The sequence below is a fragment of the Lolium perenne genome, chromosome 1 (genome assembly GCF_019359855.2).
Source record: "Lolium perenne isolate Kyuss_39 chromosome 1, Kyuss_2.0, whole genome shotgun sequence".
Taxonomy (NCBI): domain Eukaryota; kingdom Viridiplantae; phylum Streptophyta; class Magnoliopsida; order Poales; family Poaceae; genus Lolium; species Lolium perenne.
The window spans coordinates 204,499,718-204,525,456 of record NC_067244.2 but is presented as its reverse complement, the minus strand read 5'-3'; the positions used below and the strand labels follow the sequence as shown (position 1 = coordinate 204,525,456).

Here is a 25,739-nt window from a genome sequence, read left to right as displayed (position 1 = left end):
TCGTAGGTGGTTTCGGGCCTCCGATGCGGTCTCCAGCGACGGCGGACGCCGGGATAGCTACCCCACCTCACCCTCCCGCTCGACCACTTCGCTCTACGCCCGCCGTCGTCCTAAACCGTTGTCGTCGCGCTGCGGGCCAAGCCCTCGCGGTCGCGCCGCCAACCTCCGCAAACGCCCACCAGGTGGAGATCCTCACGCTCGCTGCCGGCGTGCCGCAGGTCGACCGCCTCCGCGATGTGATCCCCTCCCCGGCGGCAGAGCAGCCACCCACGCTGGATGGCTAGGGATGCGCTCGGCGGGGAGAGGAGCGATGGCGGGGATTGGCGGGGGGAGAGGAGAGGCGGCGGGGCTCGACGAGGGAGAGGAGCGGCGGCGGCGACGCTCCGTGGGTGAGAGGAGCAACGCGCGGTCAGGAGCCGTCGGTGAAACGATAAGGCTGGGATGAGTGGGCAGGAGGCGTCGGGTGAGCCACGCACGTCCACACGATGGAAGCCATCGCACGGCCAGGCACCAGGAGGTTACAGCGCGGTGAGCCCCGGGGGATTCTAATCATTTTCCGGACGAAAAGCATCGTCTGGTTGTTCCACAGGGTATTGTACTGAGAGAGCTTTCTCGGCCCACACGTCAGTCAGACAGCCTGTGGCGTGGTGCATGGACCTAGTTCTGCGTTCTGAGTGGAAGGATTAGTTAGCTGCAAAAGCTGAGACACCGTCGTGAACGTTTGAACAGCTGTTTCCCATTGGCTGTGCTTCTGACGTCACAGTTTTCCCGCCAAAATGGCTCATGGGCTGGTGCTGGGCCTCTACAGAGCAGGGGCCTCAAGAACATGAAGTCTCAGAGGAGAACGCGCCATTGTTCAAACAAACTCAACAGGTTTTCCTAAAGTAATAAACAGTCTATTGACATCATGGAATCATTTGCCAGAGATATTTAGGTACGGACTACGGAGTAAGTATATAGGCACATACAGTACATAGGTAAGCTTGTGAATGCAAACTCCTCTGTTATCATCAGATGTTGAACTTACATAGTGAAACAATCATCAATTTTCCACAGTTGTCACACACGGTAGTGGATGGGTAAGCAGAGGAGATCCCAGAATAATAATTATCATAAGAGAATCAAACAGAGATCTCTACATATAGGACTTCTCATAACAGAATTAAGCATACGGACACTTTTCCCACGAAAGGATAATGAGCAATTGTCTTGCAAAAGAACACAGTGTATGGTGTCCATTACATGCCGATTGAACATAGTGATTCGGACTGACAGTCAGCAGCGATTCCCAGAGTCCCCACAAACAACATGATAACTCCATCAGCTCATAACTCCAACAAACCTAAACATCTCTAAATATTCCCCAAAATAAGAGCACGGTAAACTAGCATAATCAGCTTCCTACTTGATAAGAAGATTTGAATCTGTGAGTTTTAAGAGAGAAAGGAAACATTAGGGGTTTTTGAATAAACATACGAACATAGTTAATAATATGAAAAAATAGCACAAAGTATCTGACCAAACAGGAAGGCTTCTTCAGTCCATCTATGTCTGTTTATTTTTCTATACATTCTTTATTGCAGCAGAAAATTACCGCCATTCGCGCTTGCTAATAAATAGCTAGTTGGCTTCACTTTAAGGCTTCATCAGTTGTTGATAATATTTTAGGAAAAAGAAACATAGTTTACATGCTGATGAAGTGACCATAGGTGCCCTTCAGGCTCTTATACTACCTCTGTCCATTTTTAGATGTCAAAAGTTTGTCTAAATTTGAATGTATCTAGACATTTTTTAAACATAGAAACATCCAAATTTATATGAACCACTGGACATCTATTAATGGACGGAGGGAGTACATTATTTGGTAATGCAATGGTCAGAACAATGAACATAAGTACTCATCATTCTTCACACTCCTATACCTCTTAATGCTATGGTTTGATCAATCTGTGGTTTTGTACTTAATCAAGCCTGCTAGTTCAGAAAGTACTAATACACCTGGATGAAGATCCATGCTAAAATACAAACTGCAGTATGGCAAGTTGCTCAAAGGAAAATTCCTCATCAACATGGCAGTATGATAATATCAACAGTCTGAAACTGTCAAATGTAACTGGTTTTCAGTCCCAACAAATATTTCTAGTTCCAAGAAAACACTGAGTAGAACTCAATGTAACATGGCAGTATGATAATATCAACAGTCTGAAACTGTCAAATGTAACTGGTTTTCAGTCCCAACAAATATTTCTAGTTCCAAGAAAACACTGAGTAGAACTCAATCAGAGACAATTAGGTATTGACCATTGAGGAAGTTGATATATTGACCACAGAGAGAACCAGTTGAAAATAGTTATAGCTGGCTGCACATGCACAACGCTGTTCTTCTAAGTTATAAAGTGCAGGGATTAGGTAAGACATATATGGTAAGAAGAATGCAGCATCCTAGACATGTGAATGGATGATATACAACCAAAATGCATTAACAAAGAAGCATTAGCTAAGAGAAAGTACCCAGAGGGATTCATTATCTTGTCAACTGGTACCCTTCAGGTCTTCGGGTGCCTGTCTGAACGAACCAGAACATCTGCCAGAGTCTTTCTTTTTGTGACATCATTCTTGCCTAAAAAGGGTTCATTTGATCAGTGTACAAGATTTCGAACAACAGGCACAACAATAGCAACAAAGAGTATATGAAATATAGATTTCTCTGCTATGCATACTAGACCTAGCGCGGAAAAAAAAACGACGCATAGAGCAAGGTTATCAAAAATTCAGAACATCAAACATATATAAGTTATAATCAGAGGGATACATTGTTTTGAAGAGAAGACTTGAGTAGTCAGTCTAAAAAGTAGTGTATATGAGATTATAAATCGATACAAAAATACTTAAATCCTTAAGGAACATCTTAAAACCAAATTAAAGAGAGATGGAAATAATAAATGGAGCATAATGTAAATTAGAAATTCATAAACAACAGATAACTCTAAACATGCTTTAAACTAGAAATTCTGACTTCCAGAAATCACTAAAGGAGGATGCTGTACTTAGCTGCGCTAGCAGTCCACTAGACCACTAGAGATAAGGAGCATAAGATAGCCATGGATTAATTGTTACGAATTTACGATTAAAACTACTGCCAAAGATATATCAGATTCATCCCAGGAAAATCCCCACAGGAATGAACTCCGTTTGATAAATAGTACCAGAAAAAGATGTACAATTTCATAACTGAGAATATGCATGACCATTATAGCACTAGGACTAACCTAAGGTACATTGTACCATGACAGCAAACACAGCCTACAAAATTGCAGTTTAAAAGCTTACCACTCATACTTAGCACATAAATGTTTCAAGATAGTATTTTGTAATGACCAAGGCAACGTGAACATGATTAGAAAACCAGTACGCTGAATGTCTGAAGAAACATATGGAGAAACTGTAGACATGCTCAAGAACACAAGCGATGTAGCACACAAGGGACCAAACATGACTTAAACTAACCATATATGGGAATCTCATCAATATAGAACTCATGCCCTTAAAAATGATTTCAAATTTGCAACTATCTAGAGAGAAATATGTCACCTGGAATCGGGCTTGATCCGAGAAATGAGGGGAGCAGACATGGCAGCAAGAAACTTGACTCGCACTTGCTTGGATGAATGGCACTACCAAACTCCATTGAGTCAATCAGGATCTTCCTGCGCAAGTCCGCGCTAATACAGAATCCTTTGTCCACGGGCACAGTAAGATACAGTGAGTCGACGCTGAGTGGATCAATAGCAGCAATGAAAGGCGTTTTCTTGGCTGCGGAATGGATAGTTCTCCACGACACCTGGTGCTCCAGCATCCAGCGCCCACTCTGGTCGTCCAGCGTGAACGAATTAATCTGGAACGGATCCTCCTGTCGAACTTCCACAAACCGCAGCCTCCCTTCGCTTACCCCCATGCGGCGGTGCTTGACAAGCTGCCACATCTCCTCCTCGCCTTGTTGGTCGGGAAGCCTGAAGTCTCCTGGCAGCTCGACGGGGCAGAGCTCAGGCCGGTCGCTGAACGGGTCGACGCAGACGGCGCCCCAGCTCACGTCCACCCACCAGAGCCGCCCCCCGTAGTCCAGTACCTCGTGATTCATGTGCATCCGGCGCCCAGGCGGCAGCGGGGACGGCAGCACCAGCTCGTCCCACTCCCCTGTCTCTGACGACAACCGGCGCAACAGGAACCGCTGCCCACCGTCGAGCAGGCTGAGCTGCGCGGCGGCGTACCTCTTGGGCGGCCCGCGCCCCCCGCCGTCGGCCTGGGTGAGGAGGCCCGTGGCGGCGGAAAAGGCGTCCTCCGTGCCGTCGAAGTCAGGGAGGCGGACCATCTCGCCGGTGATGGGGTTGCAGACGAAGCGCGCGAGCCGCATCGGGTCGTAGAAGGAGCGCGCGAACACCTGGTCGAGCACCTCGAAAGGGACGGGGGTAGGTGGCTGGTGCTCGAACATCCTCCAGGCGTTGGCGCGGTTCCTGTAGGTGCCGAACAGGAGGAGGCCGTCGCCGCTGGCGGCGAGGACGCCGCTGCCGAAGACGTTGATGAAGTTGCGGTCGGTGCTGGGCGGACGGGGCGAAGAGGCGCCCTGCTTGGGGTCCGGGGCGCCGCTGCTGAAGAAGTTGACGGGGTCGCGGTCGGTGTTGTCCTGGAAGGGTTCCAGACCGATGGCATGCCTGGGGATGGTGAGGTGGGAGACGAGCGGGGGCGGGGCAAGCGAGAGGGACGCGCCCCGCGCGGACTCCTCCGCCGTGGAGATCCGGTAGATCATCGCCCAGGCGGGGCGCGAAACGGCGGTGGAGAGGGAGCGGCGGAGGAGGCCGTGGAGGCGACGGAGCGGGAGCAACATCACGGCGGAGCGGAGGAGGTAGTGGATTCGGTGAGCTAGCAAAGCGAGGGGGAGAGGATTTTCGTGGAAAATGGAGAATCCGAGCACGAGTGGCCTGGTGGTCTTTTTCGATAAAAGGAACATATTAATATAAAATACCAAGTACATCCAGCCTCTGCATAATGCACCACCCTAAATCCCTAATAGCACTACGGATGCACACAACTAAAAAATAGAAACAAAAGTAAGAAACAAAAGTTCCGCTATAGTAGCTCGGGTCTAACAACAGCAATACATCCATCACCAAAACAACACCTGAAAAACAGACTCTCCAAAAACAACGTCTTCAAGAAGGGAACAATCCTCTAACACCGTCGGCGCCCGATCAAAGATCTTAGGTTTTCACCTTGAAGATAGTCACCACTCTCAAAATAATGCCTCCAACAAAATCATTGATAGGCACCACCAGTTAAGGTCAGACATTGGATTTTCACCCTGAAAGGTAGGACTCTGAACTTCACTTGTGTTGTCGCCCCCACTTTCATACCGCTGCTATGAAGCCCGGAACACCAAAGAAGTCCCTCAACAGCGAGACTTGAATCTCCCTTAGCTAGCCGACCTCACATCCGGCCTTATCGAAATTCTCTTCTTCCGACTTTCATCATGGATCCATAGTCACTTGATGTCAACACAGAAAAAGAGCTTCGCGTCGCTCCCTCCAAAACCAAACGGTCGGAATAAAAGCATGGGTGCGCGCGACCGAATGCCACCCGATCCAACAAAATACAGGCAAAAGATGCGCTGATGCATTCGTCGGCGGAACCTTCCGGAACTCAACACTCTGGCTAGATTAAAAGGATCAGCATCCGGTAGGTCTTCATCTTCGCAGAAGAAGAACCCTAGGGCCACCACCTTCAAAGCCGAGGCAGACGAACAGGCATCCACGCCGCCATCCGCTGACCAACGATGATGAAGGAGAATTCGGTGGACGGCGGAAGCCGCAACCACACCATCCTCGCCCCGCACATCGTCGCCCCCTTCCTCGCGCCGCCAGCAGAAGCCGACGATGGATCTCGGCGGGCACAAGATCCAACAGCCGTCGCCACCACCATCCATCGCCGGAGGCCGTGGAGGATGAGCCGCCACCGCACATCCAGGGACGCCACCCTAGGCGCGGAGCACACCGAAGTCGAGGTCACCGCCCCAGTCGCCACCGACGGTCGCCGCCTCCAACAACCCCCCGTGCACTTTGGCGCCGGGGCCCGCCGCCACCGTGGCCAGTGCCGACGGCAGCGACGGAGGGACAGAAACGGAGGGAGGGGCGGCGGAAGGAGGGATCGACCCCCCCCCCCCCCCCCGGCGGCGCCCTGGGGAGCGCCACGGGAGGGGTTCACATGTTCGCTCAGCTAGTCATCTCTGAGAAAAGGATATGCCTTTTTGTTGAGCCCTGATATCATCGAATCACCGATCAGACCCTGGCGCGGTCGCAGGCGGGACACCAATCCCTTTGACGGCCATCTTCAAGCCGCTGCTGCTCGGTAGGCGCATGTCTGGCATTACAAGGTAGCGCGTCCCCGTACAACGCCCATGCATGGGCGATGGTGAGGCAGCCGCGCCCGAATCCGTTGTCGGCGAGGATGTTGCGGTGACTACTCAACATGGATGAGGTGTGGGGTGGAGCCGCGTGAATGGTGTGGAGTCACCGAGAAGGCGTGTTCAAGCAGACGGGAGAGGTTGGTCGCAATTAACACCGCTTGACCAGAGGTAGGCTATGGTTTAAACCCGCCATGCATACCTATGCGTCGCTGACGATGCTAGCCCATCACGCGCCACGCGTCCAGCTCCTCTGCAATGTCCCCTGTGTAGCGGGGATGGGCTCGGGACTGCGGACACCGTATTAGGCTCCACCCGACGAAAAAATGTTTTGGGATGCCTGGCTAGGGGCGGTCAAACATCTGGCGCCCCCCAAACCTTTTGGGGGACGATTTGGGAATGCGAGTGAAGATGGGACATAGTTTTTTGGATCCTAGATACCAGCGCTCCTGCTGTTTTGAAAAAAATAAAAAATTACATTTATGTGTTTCAAAAAAATTAGGAAAAAATTATGGTGTAGCCAATGAATTATTCCATAAACATGTAACATTTTAATTTTAAATACAAAATATTCTTGGCTGCACAAAAATAACAAACGTGTAGATCTCATTATGCATATTGCAAATCTCCAACTTTTAATAGATTTTATCTATTTGGTGTAGCCTACATTATAAAAAATCATATTAAAATTTTACACGCTTGTAGGTCACATCATTTACTATGTCCAGATTTATTTTAGTTTTTTAAATAAATATGTATGATTTTTCTTTTTTTTTAAACAGTAGGAGCACCGACCGCCCAAGAGCCAAAGACACTTTTGGCTGAAGATGCTCCTAGTTACTGTCTTACACGTGCTAGAATAGTCCACTTTACTCTCGGCAAAAAGATAATATTAGTCCACTTTACTGATTTGCTGCATAGGTCATTGTTTTGTTAAGGAACCATAGCGATCCCATTTTTTGTGCAGAAACGTAGATATTGGGTTTCATACCCAAAAATTGATCTCTTTTGGAATTTTTGTATTTAATCAAATGCTCAATTACAGATTCACAAGTTGAACATAAAATTCTTATTTCTATTTTTATTACAAATATACCTCCATTGAAAGTTGTGCGAGTGGGTGCTACTGTGGGAAGGAGGAGAATTGAGGACACTACTTGTGTTCAAAAAAAAAGAGGACACTACTGGTCCTAGCGGTCAAAGTAGAATAGAGCTGAAGCTAGCTTCCTCCTAGGCAAGGAAAGAAAATTTGGCGGGAAAATCATGACGTATGCGCGTCACAGCTTCAGCCAATGGGGCGACGCCGTTCAAAACGACCCATCCCACCTTTTGCAGGATGCAGCTGCACGACATTTTCTATCGCTTGCATAGACAACACACCAGTAGACCAACGTGACTGACGTATAGGCCTGCAACAGTGTACTGTACGCAGTAGCAGTGTAGCACAACCTCACGCATCTTTCGTGTACCCGGTCTCTGTACCATTCGGAATCCCTCTAGTCTCTGCTCACTGCTCACATCACATCACCAGTACAGTCGGGACACCGCGATGTCGCTCCGGCGCCTCCTCGGTCTCTCCGCCGCCGTCACCGGCGGCCTACGCCGCTCCCTCTCCACGGGCGCCGCCTCCCGTCCTCCCTGGGTCTTGTTCGAGCAGGCGTCAGCGGCCGCCGGGTCGGCACCGGGCGCGTGCGTGCGCATCGTCGAGCCTCCGCGACTCTCCGACCTCACCGTCCCGGCGGCCCTCGTCGACACCAGCGACGTGCCCGACCCCGACAGCGACATCATGCAGGTCCTCCCCTGCGGCGTGTGCTCCGCGAGCGGCGACGGTCTCCTCCTCCTCATCGTCCACGACAGCCGCTTCACGGCCCCCATCCGCGCCAAGCAGGGCGCCAACCACGTGCGCACCATAACCGGCTACGACCACCGCCACTGCCCAGACACCACGCGTTTCCTCTGCAACCCTCTCACCGGCCAGCTCGCCCGCCTCCCGGTCATCGATGGCAGGAGGAAGCTCCTCTGCGGCCCGCACATGGGCGTCCTCACCCAGGCCGACGGCGGCGGGGACGGGCCTCCCGACAGGCTCGCCGTCGCCGAGCTGCAGACCAACAGGTTGCTCCGCTTTCTCTCGGATACGGGCGAGTGGGACGTGCCGCACACCGCGCCGTACCAGCTCCCGCTCGGGCGGCGGTTCTACTCGGAGGAGGGCGATTTTGACCAGGAGGCCTTCGCCTTCGCCGGCCGGCTTTGGTGGATGGACCTCACCTGGGGCGCCATCTCGGCGGACCCGTTCAGCGACAGGCCGGAGGTCCAGTGGGTCGAGCTGCCCAGGGGCAGCGTGATGCCTGAACGACCCGTGCCGGCCGAGAGCGCGCTGCTTGGCTTGGAGGGCGCAGAGGCCGCGTGGAAGTACGCGCTGAGCAGGTACCGACGCATGGGGGTCAGCGAGGGAAAGCTGCGGTACGTCGAGGTGTCGGATCGGGAGCCGTTCGTGCTCAGCTCCTTCGCTCTAGGCGACGACGGCTGGACGCTGGAGCACCGCGTGGCGCTCAGCCGCCTCTGGGCTGACGACGGAGATCACCCCTGGCTGCCCTTGCCGGAGAAGACCACGCCGCAAATCGGCGCTCTCGACCCGCTCAACGGCAATGTCATCTACCTGATGGTCGGCAGGCATAGCGTTGGCGTGGACATGGGCAGGGAGGAGGTGATTGGGAGTGCTCTGCACAGAGGCACTGGGTGCTGTGTGCCATGCGTGCTTCCACCCTGGCTTGAATCGACCCGGATCCCTGCTCCCGCAGGTAATCACTAGATCCATTCAGTTGCTAGCTGCCTATATACATGCTTTGAATCTTGCCGGTTTCCCTGGATTAACCGTGCAATGTATGGTTTTTGTGTCCGGTTTTCCTTATTAACTCCTGCCGTTCACCGTCATTTTTTTTTTTGCTTGCGCTTGAGATGAATTGCGCATCTGTTTTTTGTGCATAACCGTATTTCAAAGAGTTTATTTACAAGTGTCCCAAGAGTAGTAGTAGTTTCTGCTCATAATGTGGGAGTTGTCGAGTAAAGCCGCTCTATTTATATTGGTCAAAAGATTATACGAGCAGAATTATTTCTATATAACTGCAGTATATTTGGCAACGATTTGGTTGGGGAACAAAAGTTCTGTAGAGCTTCCAAATATGCTGCGATTGTTAATCAGTAAGGTGTAGGAGTACTACAAGTTCCAGTCAAAGAATATGATGTACAGCCTCCATTTGAACAAATTGCGCCAAAAGTTATTAGTACTGCTTGATAATGCATAATGTGGGAGTTGTCGAGTAGTAGTTTCCAAGTGTCCCAAGAGTAGTAGTTTCTCCTCATAATGTGGGAGTTATCGAGTAGAGCCGCTCTATTTTATACTGATCAAAAAGATTAGACCAGCAGAATTATTTCTACATAACTGCAGCATATTTGGTGATGTTAGGGACGGGGAACAAAAATTCTGTAGAGCTTCCAAATATGTTGTGATTGTTAATCAGTTAGGTCTAGGAGAATATGTGACACATCTGTCTTACTATACACTAAAACATCCTACTAAAAGTTCCAGTCAAGGAATGTGGTGTAGATCCCCCATTCCAAAAGTATTTGTACTGCTGGATAATGCATGATTTTTCTCCCTGCATAACTAAACAATAGCAATGGCTCAGAATAATTTCGCTCCATGTCTTATCGAAATTGGGGAATCCCTGCTGATGCAGGTAATCCCTTGATCGTTTCGGTTGCTAGTTGGCCACATGTTTACATAACATCTTAGTTTTACATGTGATACATCTGTCTTATTATACATTAAAACATCCTACTAGAAGTTGCAGTCAAGGAATGTGATGTACATCCTCCATTTCAAAAAATTGTGCCAAACGTTATTGGTACTGCTGCATAATGCATAATGTTTCTCTCTACATAACCAAACAATAGCAATGGCTAAGAATTATTTCTATCCATATCTTATAGCAATTAACTGGGGTAGTTTTTTTTGGGGTTTATAATAGCACCTGTGTGACTGTTAACATCTTTGCCTCCAACATACCCTACTAAAATATAAGTTGCAGTCTAGGAGTAAGATACACCACCAATTTTATCTTAATTGTCATCACTTGGGTTTGAAATTGTGATGGCACTTGGAAATCGAGTTCTCAATTCCAAAGTGCCATGTAGCTCAAATGGTTACACCGGAAAATTCTATATTTACATGTGCGCCTGTATTAATTTTTTGCCTGTCATCAAAGATCATAATTTATTCAACTTCGTGTGCCTTGATCAGAGGGATTTTCCTTTTCAGGCAAGAAGGTTGTCGAGGAAAACAAGAAGTTGGCAGATGTTCTGGTTCGCTCGGGCGGAAACCACGTGAAATGAAGCATACCAAGTTACCAGTTGATGTATCTCCGGGTACTATATCCTCTATATCTCTCAGCTCATGCTTCTTTATTGATCCATCGTACCTGTATGCCATCCATTTTGAATGTTTAGGATTTTGTGTTCTTAATACATATGTAACTCAACCCATTCACTTTATGATTTCAAAGAGCAATGTTGTGCACTTTTTTCCAATTACTACTAATATAGATGACTCCCTAATCTGGTGCTATCATTAATACTGGCCTGCCATTGGTCAAGTTCTTGTTTGTGTTTTATTGGAACTAGTAATATGTTTGGCACCAATGCTAGTAGTCTAGTACATATTATTACATTCCAGTCATTCAGTGTGTATATGCCAAGCGTTGTTGTGCACATGCTCAAATCTTTAATCTTCACAGATTTTTCTGTACAATGCTAAGCGTGCAAATTGAACTTGTTATTCCGATCGTAGAGTCTTGTGGCAGCAGCATGCAGGGCTGCTGAAAACTATCGATATGTCTTTTAGCATGGGCCTTTTATCCAGGAGCATTAGTGTTTGCTGAACTGGATTCCTTCACCTAAAAGTGTTCCTGAACTAGCAGGCATGATCAACATATTAAGTGCAGGACTACAAACTGGTCAATAAATCATTGATAAGAACCTGAAGCATGCCTAGCCTTGCCACCATAATGTCCAATTAAGCATTGTCTTTTCCTTTTCCTGAAATATTATCACCAACTGATCAAGCTTAAAGCTTAAGCTTGCTATTTCATAACAAGTGATCATACATTGGGTATTTCTGCTGTGTGCATCGATTGACAATTTGAATCCCTTTTCGGAATAAGCCATTTGGTATTTCTGCTGCAAATAAGAAATGGTTATCATCAAAATGACAACTCACTATTCGATTCTATTTAAAATGGACATATGTAGATGGACTTCTGTTTACTTTGATTATTTTTCCCTTTCTCCTTTTATTCTGCCCCTCATTCCACTTCTATGTATATATTCAAACGTCTCCAATGTTTTTGTTTCAGGTTCCTTAAATCTAACAATCAAGTAGTAGCTGATGGTGGCAGTTTTCCGGACACCCATTTTGTGGGAAAGCTAGAAAAGTTCAGAGTTCTGGGAGTTTGCTCATGAACTACTCTTTTTCAGAAATCTGGAAGTTGGTTTGGACTTTAAGTTCATACTAGACATTCTAGTAGAATCACTCAACTGAATCAATATGCTTTTTGGTTGCAAGGCAGTACGTTCATGTTTTTGTACCACCTCGTGAGTGATTTTGATTAAGGACCTCCTCTGTTTACCCATCCCTACGGTATGAGTGAGAGATGTGACGAAGTAATGATTGTTTGAACGTACCACAGCGTACTCTGTTTGTATTTACTATTAAAGTTTCAAGGGGTGTGTTGCTACTGCTAATGAATTGTACGTGGCCTACGTCCGTGTGACCATAAATAAAAAGCCCAAATGAACGAGCACGATAATCCCTCAAACAAACAAAAGTAAGCCAGTTTGCTACCTAATATTGGCATCGATGAAATTAAAGAGAAGAAAGAAAATGGGAAATAGAAAAGGAACATCCTTGATGAACAATGGGATGCCGAAGGCCGACGGCCAGACGGAAGGGACAAAGAAAGATGATTGATAGCTGCACATATATATCAAGGACATAAGAGAACTGATAATAAGAGAACATAAGAGAACATTTATACAGAGCAATCTAATACAGGAAACAACACTATTATGCTTGCTGAAGTTCATGGTTGGCTTAACACAAATTTAGGAATACCGATAAAACAGTCATTTTTGCCGAACGATCTTAGCATAAATAATCTATCAATGTGATTCAGAAAGTCAAAATAAACTGCAAAGTTTTGTTTCTCAAACATAACCTGCTATCATAGACAATATATATTGAAAACCAATTTCAGTGATGAATATTGGTAACCTAATTGCTTGCATATGTTAGATATAACTTATTTCTGTTAAGCCAAAGCAATAGATTTGTATTTCAGAATGACAAACCGCCTTAGGTCATTGCTGGGTACCTCAAATCTTAAGATAGCAAAGGAAGATTACAATACATGAGACTCACCCATTTTAAAATGATTTTTGTGAGAAGCAAAGTTACGAAATTCATATATATCCAAAAACTAAATGTGCAAAACAACTTACGAAAAAAAAAACATGGGAAGTTTACTGTAGTTTTGTTCTAGTTAGTAATGTGAGTTTACTCACAAAGTGACTTCCTTGGATATAAAACCTCCATAGATACTATTTGCATGGTAGTTTGATGCAGCAAGTTCACCGGACCAGAATATGTATCATTTAGACTGATCCAATTTTGCTATATGGAGCTTTAGAGTTTCCTATTCATAGATAAGACACATGTTTAGCAAGGTTTAAAATAGCGTGCTAAATGAAATAGCGGCAGCCTCCTTCAAACGCTATAGATGCTATATCGTGCTAATAGCGTGGTATATTACAAACAGCATTTTCAAAATAATACTAAATATAGCCTAAAAATAAATAATTTTACTAGAACGAATTTATATATTGTCTAAAAGTGACTGAATCATACATACATAACCACATATAAAAATAGATCTCAAATATTTTAGAAGGCTAACATCAGCATTTAATAAGACAACAACATAGTATAAATTATTTATTAAAAATTATTAGCTTTAGCAATATTATCTTCTGATTTAGAAGTGGAACCAACAGATTGCAGTTCATCACCACGAAAAAGTGAAAGCAACTTGCCTGAAAAAATAGCGCTCTAACGCTATGAAGTTTTAGCGCGATATAGCATACTATTTCGCAAATAGCGTCACAACGAAAAAAAAATTAAAATTTAACGTGTACCCTCTAGATATGATATAGCGCGCTATTAATAGAGAAATAGCATGCTATTTTAATCCTTGATGTTTTTGATGTTTAGTGGGGTCGTCTAACACTATCAGCCCACCAAATCTTGGAGGGGGACAAAAACAGAAAAAAAAACATAAATGATCAACGGTGAGAAATAAATTGAATGGGAGGGGTATATCTCACGGAAGTGCAATGGGAAGTTGCGAACTGTCGTTGTTTTCCTTCAAATTGCGATTGAAATTTGCTATTCCCATGTTTAGTCATAGAGCTTCAAAGACAAGCTGAGACTTACATTAGTTAGTAGCTATTGGAACTAAGAAACAGTAATATATATATTCGAATCACAACTTTCTCTCCATTAATTTTAGGCTTAGAAATAATGATCATGTTCTGATAATCTGAATATGTTCTGATCATTACAGTTTTCTATTCATAGATAAGACACATGTTCATTGGGGTCTAACACTATCAGCCCACCAAATCTCGGAGGGGGACAAAAACATGAAAAAGAAACATAAATGATCAACGGTGAGAAACAAATTAAATGGGAGGGGTGTATATATCACGGAAGTGCAATGGGAAGTTGCGAAGTGCCGCTGTTTTTTTCCTTCAAATTGCGATTGAAATGTGCTATTCGCATGTTTAGTCACATAGCTTCAAAGACAATGACATCACATGTTCATTTCCATGTTTAGTCTCATGTTACAATTAATTAAAGTTGAGACTTATATTAATTAGTAGCTATTGGAAGCTATTGCAACTAAGAATCACAACTTCCTCTCCATCAATTATAGGCTTAGCAATAATGATCATGTTCTGATAATCTGAATATGCTTCATCACACACCGAAGCTGCACGAACCAAGTCCATGTGAGCCAGCCCACTCCTCCTCGGCTTCTCCAATTTCCACCAAAACCCTCTCTCCGCTCGCCTTGCTGCCTCACCAAATCCACCACCTCCTCCGCCGAGGCCGAGATGTTCCTCCCGCTCCGTCGCCTCCTCCGCCGCTCCCTCTCCACCGCCGCCTCGCGCCCCTCCTGGGCGATGATCTACCGCATCTCCTCGGCGGAGAACTCCGCGCAAAGCGCGTCCCTTTCGCTCGCCCCGCCCCCGCTCGCCTCCCGCGTCTCCATCCCCAGGCAGGCCTTCGGTCTGGAACCCCTCCCGGCAAGCACCGACGGCGACCCCATCGACTTCTTCAGCTGCGCTCCCCCGCCTCCCAAGCAGGGCTCCGGCCTGGACGCCCCCCGTCCGCCCAGCGCCGACGACAACTTCATCAACGTCTTCGGCAGCAGCGTCCTCGCCGCGAGCGGCGACGGCCTCCTCCTGCTCGGCACCTACAGGAACCGCGCAAGCGCTTTCGCCCTATTCAAGCACCAGGTCCCATCCCCCGTCCCTTTCGAGGTGTTCGACCAGGTGTACGCCCGCTCCTTCTACGACCCGATGCGGGTGTCGCGCTTCGTCTGCAACCCCGTCACCGGCGAGATGGTCCGCCTCCCGGACTTCGACGGCACGGAGAACGCCTTCTCCGCCGCCACGGGCCTCCTCACCCAGGCCGAAGGCGGGGGGCGCGGACCGCCCAAGAGGTACGCCGCCGCGCAGCTCAGCCTGCTCGACGGCGGGCGGCTATTCCTGCTGCGCCGGCTCTCCTCGGAGACAGGGGAGTGGGACGAGCTGGTGCTGCCGTCCCCTCTGCCGCCTGGGCGCCGGATGCACATGAATCAAGAGGTGCTGGACTTCAGAGGCCGCCTCTGGTGGGTGGACGTGAGCTGGGGCGCCGTCTGCGTCGACCCGTTCAGCGACCGGCCTGAGCTCTGCCCCGCCGAGCTGCCAGCAGGCATCATGATTCCCGACCAACAGGGCGAGGAGGAGATGAGGCAGCTTGTCAAGCACCGGCGCATGGGGGTAAGCGACGGGGCGCTGCGGTTTGTGGAGGTTTCTCAGGAGGAGCCGTTCCGCATTAAATCCTTCACCCTGGACGACGACGAGAGTGGCCGCTGGATGCTGGAGCATCAGGTGTCGTGGAGAACTCTCTGTTCCGAATCCAGGGCCATGCCTTTGCTTGCTGCTATCGATCCACTCAGCGCCGACTTGCTGTATCTCAATGTGCCCGTGGGCAAAGGATTCTGTGTTAGCGCTGACATTCGCTGGAAGAGGCCGGTTGAGTCTATGGCGCTAGGTAGTGGCATTCATCCAAGCAAGTGCGAGTCAAGCTTCGTTCTGCCATGTGTGCTCCCCTCATTTCTCGGATCAAGCCCGATTCCAGGTGACACATTTCTCTTTATTTGGATGCAAACTTGAAATCATTTCTAAGGGCATGAGTTCCATATTGATGAGACCTCCCATATGTGTTCAGTTCAATTCATGTGTGTTTGGCCCCTTGTGTGCCACATTGGTTGTGCTCTTGAGCATGTCTGCACTTTCTTCATTTGTTTCTTCAGGCATTTCAACCCACTGGTTTTCTAATCATGTTCGCTGTTGCCTTGGTCATGATAAATTATCTTGAAACAGTTGTGTGGTAGTATGAGTGATTTAGCTTTAGAACTGCAATATTGTAAGCTATGTTTGCCTTCGTAGTACACTGTAGCGTAGTTTAGTCCTATAAATGGTCATACATATTCTCAGTTATGATGTTGTACATCTTTTCCTGAAACTGTTTCTGAAATGATTTCATTACTGTGGGGATTTTACTGGGATGTATCTGATATATCTTGGCGACAATAGTTTTAATCTGAACAATTGAATCAGTGGCTATCTTCTGCCCCTTATCAGTAGTGGACTGCTAACACACGTTTATTTGACTGACTTCTCAAGTTTTTTCTTCAAAATAATGTATTCCTCTAATTATCGTTTATCTATTGCTTATGTGTATGATCTGCTGAATTCTTGATAACCTTGCTTTATGCAACGAAGACAAATCAATACTGTTATAAATTATTGTTGTCAGTGTTGTGGCTGTTATTTGAAATCTCGCTGATGAAATCCCTTTTTAGGCAAGAACGATGTCCGAAAAAACAAGACTCTGGCAGATGTTCTGGTTCGTTCAGACAGACAGCTGAAGACCTGAAGGGTACCTGTTTACGAGCTAATGAATCTCTGGGTACTTTCTCTTCGCTAATGCTTCTTTGTTAATGCATTTTTGGTTGAATGTCATCCATTCACATGTCTAGGGTGCTGCATTCTTGTTGCCTATATTTGTTACTCAATCAATGCATTTTATAACCTAGAAGAAAAATGTTGTGCATATGTAGCCAGTTATCACTATTTTCAATTGGTTCTCTATGTAGTCCAATATATTAACCTTAATAGTCAACCTGATCATCTCTGGTTGAGTTCTAGTCAGTGTTTTCTTGAACTAGACATTTGTTCGGACTCAAAACCAGTTATATTCCACAGTTTTGATACTGATGAGAAATTGTCCTGCAAGCAACTTGACATACCGCTGAAAGGTATTTTAGCATGTATCTTCCAATCCAGTGTATCACTTATCAGTACTTGCTGAACTAGCAGGTCCGATTAAGTGCGGCACTATAGATTGTTCAAACCATAGTAGTATAGTAGTGTGAAGGATGACTTGTACCTTTTCTTTTGTGGCTGATGCCTACCTCTGTTCATTATTCTGACCATCGTGCTATTGAATGCTGTATAAGAGCCTGAAGGGTGTCTATGGGCATTTTGTTCTGCATGTAGATCATGTTTCCTTTTCCTGAAAGATCATCAACTACTGACATAGATTAGCAAGTGCTAATGGTACAATATTCTGCAGGAATAATGATACAGACATAGATGGACTCAAGTAGCCTTCCTGTTTAGTCAGATACTTTTGATTATTTTTCATATTGTTCACTCTGTTCGTATGTTTGTTCAGCAGCCTCTAATGTTTCCTTTCTCTCTTAAAACTCACTGATTCAAATCTTCTGATCAGGTAGGAAGCTGACTGTGCTAGTTTAGCATACTGTCATTTTGGGGAATGTTTGGAGAAGTTTATGTTTGCTGGAGTTAGCTGATGAACTTATCATGTAAGTTTTTGGGGGATCTGTGGGGATTTCTGCCCGACTTTCAGTTCACGCTAGAATGTTCAATTAGAATCAGTCTATTCAATCAGCATGTAATGATCTTCAGAGAACACCGTACGCTGTGTGTTTACTTGCAAGACAATTGTTCATCATCCTTTCATGGGAGAAGGGTCGATACATACGCACGGCTTAATTCTCTAACGAGAAGTCCTATTTAAGGATCTCTATTTGATTCTCTTATGATAAATATTATCTTTGATCTTCTCTGCTTACCCATCCACTACTGTGTGAGACGACTGTGACAAATTGATTATTGCTTCACTATATAAGTTCAATATCTGATGATAACTGATGATAACAGAGGAGATGTGATAGCAAGCTTAGAGCAAGTCTAGCAGGGCCTGTAAAATGCCCAAAACTGTATAATAACCGCTGAAATACGGGTTTCGGCGCTTCCGCGGTGTTTATCAGGCTCCTTAAATCGCTCGACTCGTATTAAATTTTTCCAGTTCTGAGCCGGATCCGCTCGAGAACCCGTAGGTGTGCGGGTTGGCGGTCAAGGTCATTTCCTTTCGCTAGGGCGTGCTGAAATTTCAGGATCCCCTACTCCTTCCGCTTGCGCACCGCCGCCACATCCTTTCGCCGCCGCCGCCGCCCTCCATGAGTCCGGCCGCCTCCGCCTTGTGGGGACCCCGGACTAGCCGTCCGAAATACCAGTTATGCATTCAACCCACGATCCCATGATCATACCTAGCCATGGGAAGCCTGGCCCGAAGCCCGGTCCGAAAAACTCGGGCCTGGACCTAGAAATGTTGGCCCGACACCCGGGCCGGGCCTGGGTAGCCCGAAAATGTATTTTACACTACGGCTCGGCCCACGGCCCGATGGCCCGACGGGCTTGGTGGGTAATTGGTCGGGTTGGGCCGGGCTTGGGCCTGAATTTCGACCGTCGGGCTTTCCTCGGCCCGGGCCGAGACATGGCCAGGTATGCCCATGATCATTATGACGTGAGCACATGAACATCCATTACATTGTACTGAATAAATAAGTCTTACAAATGGTTACACGACAAGTCTTACATAAATTGCCACCTCGGGCTGAGTTCATCACACACATGCAGCGGATACACTTTAACGGCGTCGGGCTCAAGTCATGCCTTAGACCTACAGGCAGCTGATTGGGAGATCGTCTTAGGTAGCATAGTCGTCCTGGTAACTTTTGTCGTCTTCGTACTCCTCCTCATAGTCTGGCCAAGTTAATAGCCAGGAACAAAACTGTGAGTACATTGGAATTTTACTCGCAAACCATCAAGAAGATACTAACTTTTGCTAACTCAAGAAGACAAGAGGGAAAGACTAGTTTCTCTTGTGTATATAGCATGTAAAGAGAAGAAGTTTCTGTTGGGGATATAGCATCCCTACTTCTCGGTCGAAGGGGACACTTCAAAGGGGGGGGAGGGGTTCTATGACATCTCTATATCTTTGTTGAAGAGGATACTTCAAAAGATATCCTATGACATCTCTATATCTTTGTTGAAGAAGATACTTCAAAAGAGTACTATGACATAAAACACTAGGATGGGGGTAACCCGATTTATTTCCTTTCTGACCATCTCCACATGGTCAACCAAACCATTTTCGTACCCTTCCGGTACTCCGAAAACAAGTTCCTTTCTTTTCTTTGTCAAACACTTTTATAAACAAAACACATTAGGCTAAGCAACGGCCATTCCAACCGTCCATGACCGCGGACGCTATTCAAATAGATTTGACTCTGCAGAGTTTGCACACTTTCTCCACAAGAACCAGTAAATCCGCCGGGATCATCCCCGGGTTTGTCATACAAGGGTATGCGAGTGTCGGATAACCACTCAAAGTATTTCGCTTATCTCCCCTGGCATAGGTCTTTCCCTGTGGGCTTAACCTTCCCGACACCCCGGCAGCACACCTCCTTATTTGAGCATGTCTCCGGCGCCATGACAGAAGACAAACAGTAATCGTTCGGGTGTAGACAACTATAGTGTATTGCCTCCTCCAGAGCATAACCCGGCGTCAAGGATCATGGTGACCCTCCTAGAGAGTTGTCGGGTGTCCTACGCTAGTTTTCAACAAACTACAGACTAAGCCCGTGCCCACTTTTGGGTAATGTGGTTGCACGAGGTAATTAGCATGGGTGAATACTTAGGTGCCAAAGTTTTCGAAAACAAGATTTCTCCTTCCATCCATCTTTATCAAGATCCTTTCCTTTCATAAGCATACACTTGGATAAAACCAACTTACCCAAGGTTTTGAAAATTCTTTCAACTAGGTATTTTCCAAGGGGTTCCCAACCTATAGTTTTATGTAGGAACTAAGATACAATCAAGGGCATGATGCTAGCCATCATACCAATAAGGAGATGATGAATGAGGTGTCAAGGGGGTCATACATTGTCGTTGCCTATTCGACGGTACTCCAGAGGAGGGATCCTCATGGAGGGAAGAAGAAGTAGGGGCCATCGGGCGGAGAGTCCTCGGAACGGTGGTACGCGATTTACCCAGCTTTGGAACACCTGCACGATGACAGGGCCTACTGCTTGTCTCGAATTATCTGGATGCTTTCGCGTTGTTACAATGAGTTGTGGTTGTGCCTCTAGGGCTCCCAGGATCCGGCTTATAAAGGCGCTCAGATCTAGGGTTTACACGGAGAGTCCTAGCCGGAATACAAGATGCCTAACTACGGAATATTACATTGCCATGCACGTCAAGGATCCACCTTTCCTGACGCGCCGTATTGGATCCGGATACTTCATGGGCCTTCCTGGATCCGACTATCTTCATAGGGCGGTTAAGATCTGGCTCCTGCTTCCTGGGCTGGACTTCATCCATCTTGATCTACAGCAACTGGGCCGCCCGATGGGCCATAGATAGGTTACCACTGCATCGATTTCACCGCTTTGACCTAAGACACATGGCGGCCATCCAACGGTGCGACCGTTCCGTTTCTACTGTTGGATCCGACTTACGAATCTCCACGCTGAGTCTATAAATACCCCTCGCGTTCGGTAAGTTTTCACTTTTCACCGCATTCACCACTTCTTCTCGTACCTCTTGCTAGCACCGCCCAACGAATCTAAACTCCGGCGAGCTTCTCCGCAGAAAGCTTCGCCCGCCGCCGCTCCAAGGCCGTTCTCGACCTGAGATTAGCGTGTTTGATCGGGAATTTTCATCCGTTGCCGATTCGTGGTCAAGCGGAGACCTGCACACCATGTCCGGCGACCTCGACCTCGCCGGCGCCACGGGGAACTGCCACGCCATCGCCGTAAGTCCACCGGACCCGTAGAAGACAACTTAGTTAGCTAATCTAGTTCCAGCTTCTCAAACCATTTTATCATATGCATGCAGCCGGAAATATGTCTACTAGTTAAGCTAAGTATACCGATAGCTCTCCGGATAGCTCAGAACTAAACTCCACAGAGCCTAAGTTCATTGAGTCCATAGCGTTCCTTCCGCCCAATATTTCCGACATCCGATTAGCTCAACCATTTTCCGCCCCTTCCAGCAATTACCTCAACCGGATCCCAACTCTAGAGGAGATCCAGGAAGAAATTGAAGGACATGCTAGAATGGCCGCTAAGGTGTAGGAAGCGGAGCAAAAGAAAGCTTCGAAGGCCCGGAACCGCGAAGATGAAAAGGGTCAGTGGTGGCCATGCGAAGTAAAGGACACAGAGCTCAGTGATTTCCAGACCGAGGGCATGATTGCTCCGGACTGGAGTTTCATGAAGGATTTCGTCACCCATAAGCCGGATCCGGACGAACGCGTCCTTACGAAGGCTTGGGTGGAGTGCGGCCTATCGCTCCCGTTTTCCGAGTTTTTCCTCTCCGTCCTCAACACATACGGCCTCCAGCCACATATCATATGCCCCAACTCCTATCTCCTCCTCTCAAACTTCGTGACGCTCAGCGAAGGGCATCTCGGAATCCTCCCCGATATCCATCTGTGGCAGTTCTTCTTCCGCGTCAAGAAGGAGACAAAGGATAAGGTGATGGTGAATTGCGGAAGCATGACCTTCATGCTCCGCCGCCCTGGAAGAGTGTATCCGCCACATTCATCGCACAAGTCCATCCGGTACCGGAATGCCGAATGGTTCTATGTAAAGAGCATCCAGGTTTCGGACGTCCACGAGGGGCTTCCCAAGTTCATAAACAAGCCCCCGGAAGAGTTAGCCAGCTGGAGCTTCGTCCCCGCCCTCGCCCAGTACCCGGAGTTGGATAAATCAGCGCAGAGGATTTCCTGGTTAGTCCATGATGGGATAACCAGAACAGATCTGACTGTCAGTTGGTTTTCTCACCAGATCGAGCCGCTCAAATATAACAAGCTCCAAGTCACCCGCGACAACTTGCCGACAGATTCTCTGAATAGGAGGATCAAGACGCTTGTGAAGATTACCCGGGGCCAACCGGTCCCGGAGATTGTAAAAGATATCAAGACCAACAACCATTGTCCTCCGGTATGTATTCGTACTTCAACATTTTAACTTCTCATTCTTGAAGTGTTTTAACTTCTCCATATTTTCCTCTCCAGCTCAATTCTTTGGCGGAGGAGGATTTTTGAAGTGTACTCCAAGTACCTACCAGTGCCGACGCGGCGGAGGAGGATCTGGAGGACAGCGACGAGGAGGAGGAGCAAGCTCCCAAGAAAGTTGCTTTCCGAACCGCCAAGCGTCCCCGTGCCAAGGTTTCCGGCTCCGAAGCCGGAGCCAGCGGCGAGGCCTCCACCAAGAGGGCCAAAACCAAGCCACCCCCGCTCAACTCGAAGAAGGCGTAGCGCGAACGCCTCAAACTGCTATCCACAACAGGGAAAGGGTCGCGCCCACTTATTCCCGGCGCCACGTAAGCATCCGAGAACACATCTCGTTTTTAACTTGTGTAACATTTTTTACTTATATGTTTCCTTTGCTTGTTATAGGAACCCAACAACCACCACCGCTCGGGCCAACATCCAGAAACCCATCATGAAGTATATGAAAGCATCTCCGGCTGTTGGTCCCATTAATCCAACTCCGCCAAGCACCTCTCACGCTGCTCCCCAACCATCTCCGCCCAAAGCTCAACCTTCCCCCACTCCCGCTACCAATGCTCAAGTGGAAGTTATTCAAGTGAGTAGCGAGAAAGTGGGCGGATCCAGCTCTGGTGCAAAGCGACCTGCTCCAGAGGAAGCCCAGGTCCAAGGTCAAGAGGAGGCGAAGGTTAACTCTTCGGAACAAGCTGGAGCTACGACTAGTGATGCCGTCAGATTTTCGAAGAACTTTGGTGATCCGTCTGACCTTGTCTCCACCCCGAAGGCATATTCTCACAAGTTTTTCAATAAACTTATTGAAGTGGAGAAATGGGACCTAGAGCAAGATTTTCTAAACTCCATGCTCAACAACGCCTGGGGAAAAGCTGACGCTGTATCTTCGGAGATTCAGAACTTCAAAAAGGAGATCGAGCAGTTATGCGACAAACTCCTCGTCAATCGCAAGGTACCTCCCAGTAGCCTCCAAGTATCTAGGCGAAAACTAACAAGAGTTAGCACCTGGATACTTAGAGTAGACTATACTGAAGATTTTTTTAAAGTGATGTAGTATCCCCCAAGCGTTATGGAGGAAATATCTCCAGCAATAATGCTTTGAAAAGGTCAACATTTGTAGAACACATTCGAAACTTATTCCTGCTCTGTGTCTGTTATAGGAACAACAAGCGCTGCATTATGAGTTTCACAAGAACATCGCCTTACAGCGCCGCGTTACCCTAAACCAGGCGGATAAAATCCGTGTTGCTAAGGAAATGATTGCGGAGCTGGAGAAGCAGCTGGCGGAAGCTCAAAGTATGGTTTCGACCAAGCTTACCATTAGTCCATATTTCCGACTATTGAATTGATTGTAACTTAATTGTAATAGGTGCATCTTCCTCCCTTGCCACTGCATCCTCCGAGCTTGAGAACCTGCGATCCTCTTATAAAGATGTAGAGACAAAGCTCATGGAGGCGGATCAGAAGCGATAATATGCAGAAAAGCAGCTGGCGGAGAAGAATTCTGAGCTCCTCAAAAAGGAAGCTGATTTTGCGATCAAGCGGAAGGTTGACAGCGACACACTGTAGAAACTGCAAAAAGAAGTCCATGGGCTCCGGAAATACATGAATACTGTGGAGAAAAGCTGGGACCTTCTCAACGCAGATGTCATGGGTAAGTATCTGGAACTTCCAAGTCAAACTTATCCTTGAACTCAATCTTACGCTTGTCTCCGACCATTTTGTGCAGAGCCGCTTGGATACAACGAAGAGCGCCGCAACCAGTTTCCACGTGATGACCTGATCCAGCTCGCCGGAGACGACTGTAAGGACTTGATCTCATCCTGCCGAAAAATCTGCCACAACCTGGCGATCAAGGACAGCCGTACCTGCGACGTCCGCGATCTTATCCAGAGAATGGACATTCTGGCGGAGCTAGTAGTTGGTCTTCAAGGCTCATCAGCTCGGGGCGCTGCTGCAATGTCCTTGGCAATGTTCCTGGCCCATGTTCCGGAGCTCAACCTTGACAGAGTCACTTCCGGTGTTCCTTCGACCTCTGACGTGAATGCACTCTTAAATGCAGTCAGTGGTTATGACACCCGGATCGCGCGGCGTATCCGTCATGAAGAATTTTCTGACAAGGTGGTACTTCCTGTCGACGAACCTCTTGAAGTAGATCTTGAGAAAGAATGCGAGGCGGAAGCGCGACCAACCGGATCCGACGACGGAAGTCAATATACCTGGACCAGCTCCAAGGAGGCCAAAAAGAACAAGTCCAAGGGCAGCGCTGCATATCCGCCTGAGGAAGATGAGGAAAGTGATGATGATGATGTGTCTTCTCCGGCTCAAGATGAAGAAAAAAGCGAGCCACAAGCTGATGTTGAAGGGAAGGGCAAGTTGCAAGCTGACGATGAAGGTTGTTCTTCTCCGACCAAGGAGAAGTAAAGAACTCATTCCTGCAGGAAGAAAACAATGCATCATTTTGTCCCCATCGAGGGTTTGTAATATAACTTAAATATTCTTAAGTAGCTAGGATGAAACGATTTGCGTGGGCAGAAAAAACTTTTCCTGCTATATGTTCAATATATGCATGTTTCGTTTATTGTAAAAGCAAGTGCTAGTTTCTAAGTTTTCCGGCTTGCTTATTTGACCTTCCACGAGCCGGAGGACCTTTAGCAGGAAACGCTCGCCTACGACGACGAAGCCTAATGGCGATCCGTCAATAACCGCGGAAACAAGCCCCCAACCAAGGTGTCGGAAGTCGCTACCAGGAATCCATAAGTTCGCAACAAAAAACTTTTCCACCAGAAAACTTAAGCTTACATCCTAAAGGACGATTTTGAAAATCACAACTTTTATACACGCCTAGGAAGAAAAGTCCAGCTCTGCAGTTTTAGTCGGAAAAAACATACACGATCCAAAAATGAGCAACTAAAGGAGGTAAAAGACTCAAAGAGTGAACCATATGCTTTATTTCATTGATCGTGTATAACTATTACAAAGTATGTAATGCGGAAATTTTCTAAGTGTGGAAAGGACGTAGTTGTGCTATATTCCAAGGGCGGTCTTTTTCATCGTATATGTCATCCGAATCCTCTCGCTTGCGTTTCCGGTGCCAATTGGTAGGTCTATCTTTTAACTCTCGGTAATCAACGAGGTAGTAAGATCCGTTGTGTAGCACTTTGCTGATGACGAAGGGTCCTTCCCATGAAGATTGCAACTTATGCTCTTTCACCTGTCGAAGGCGGAGGACCAGGTAACCTTCCTTAAACGAGTGATTCTGAACTCGACGACTGTGGTAGCGTCAGAGTTTCTGCTAGTAAATGGTGGACCGCTGGTCAGCTAGGTTCTGAGCTTCTTCGATCAGATCCACAAATAGCTGTCTAGCCTCGTCAGCAGTATCTTCGTTGTAGGAGGAAACTCGCGGGGAGTCGTGGATGATGTCGGAGGGAAGCACAGCTTCATATCCGTATACTACGAAGAAGG

General features: G+C 47.3%; 3 protein-coding genes across 4 annotated transcripts; 2 read left to right on the top strand and 1 right to left on the bottom strand.

Annotated features, from left to right (window-relative positions):
• Nucleotides 1–1,085: 1,085 nt before the first annotated feature.
• LOC127320240 (uncharacterized) lies at nt 1,086–4,981 on the bottom strand. The gene is made up of 3 exons (XM_051349808.1): nt 3,592–4,981; nt 2,512–2,620; nt 1,086–1,424 (listed from the first exon to the last, which is right to left on the bottom strand). Exons 1-2 carry the CDS (start codon nt 4,880–4,882, stop codon nt 2,547–2,549), a joined length of 1,365 nt encoding a protein of 454 aa, XP_051205768.1. The 5' UTR covers nt 4,883–4,981; the 3' UTR covers nt 1,086–1,424; nt 2,512–2,546.
• A 2,851-nt stretch (nt 4,982–7,832) lies between these two features.
• LOC127320224 (uncharacterized) lies at nt 7,833–12,176 on the top strand. The gene is made up of 3 exons (XM_051349807.2): nt 7,833–9,252; nt 10,773–10,879; nt 11,866–12,176. Exons 1-2 carry the CDS (start codon nt 8,004–8,006, stop codon nt 10,844–10,846), a joined length of 1,323 nt encoding a protein of 440 aa, XP_051205767.1. The 5' UTR covers nt 7,833–8,003; the 3' UTR covers nt 10,847–10,879; nt 11,866–12,176.
• A 2,381-nt stretch (nt 12,177–14,557) lies between these two features.
• On the top strand, nt 14,558–17,976 carry LOC127320197 (uncharacterized). Of its 2 annotated transcripts, none has more exons than XM_051349806.1 (3): nt 14,558–15,974; nt 16,702–16,808; nt 17,638–17,976. In XM_051349806.1, the coding sequence occupies exons 1-2, from the start codon at nt 14,684–14,686 to the stop codon at nt 16,773–16,775; spliced, it is 1,365 nt and encodes a 454-aa protein (XP_051205766.1). In that variant the 5' UTR covers nt 14,558–14,683; the 3' UTR covers nt 16,776–16,808; nt 17,638–17,976. The 2 variants fall into 2 exon arrangements, with proteins under 2 accessions (XP_051205766.1, XP_051205765.1); XM_051349805.1 differs by having other exon boundaries at nt 17,634–17,976.
• The last annotated feature ends 7,763 nt before the right edge of the window (nt 17,977–25,739 follow it).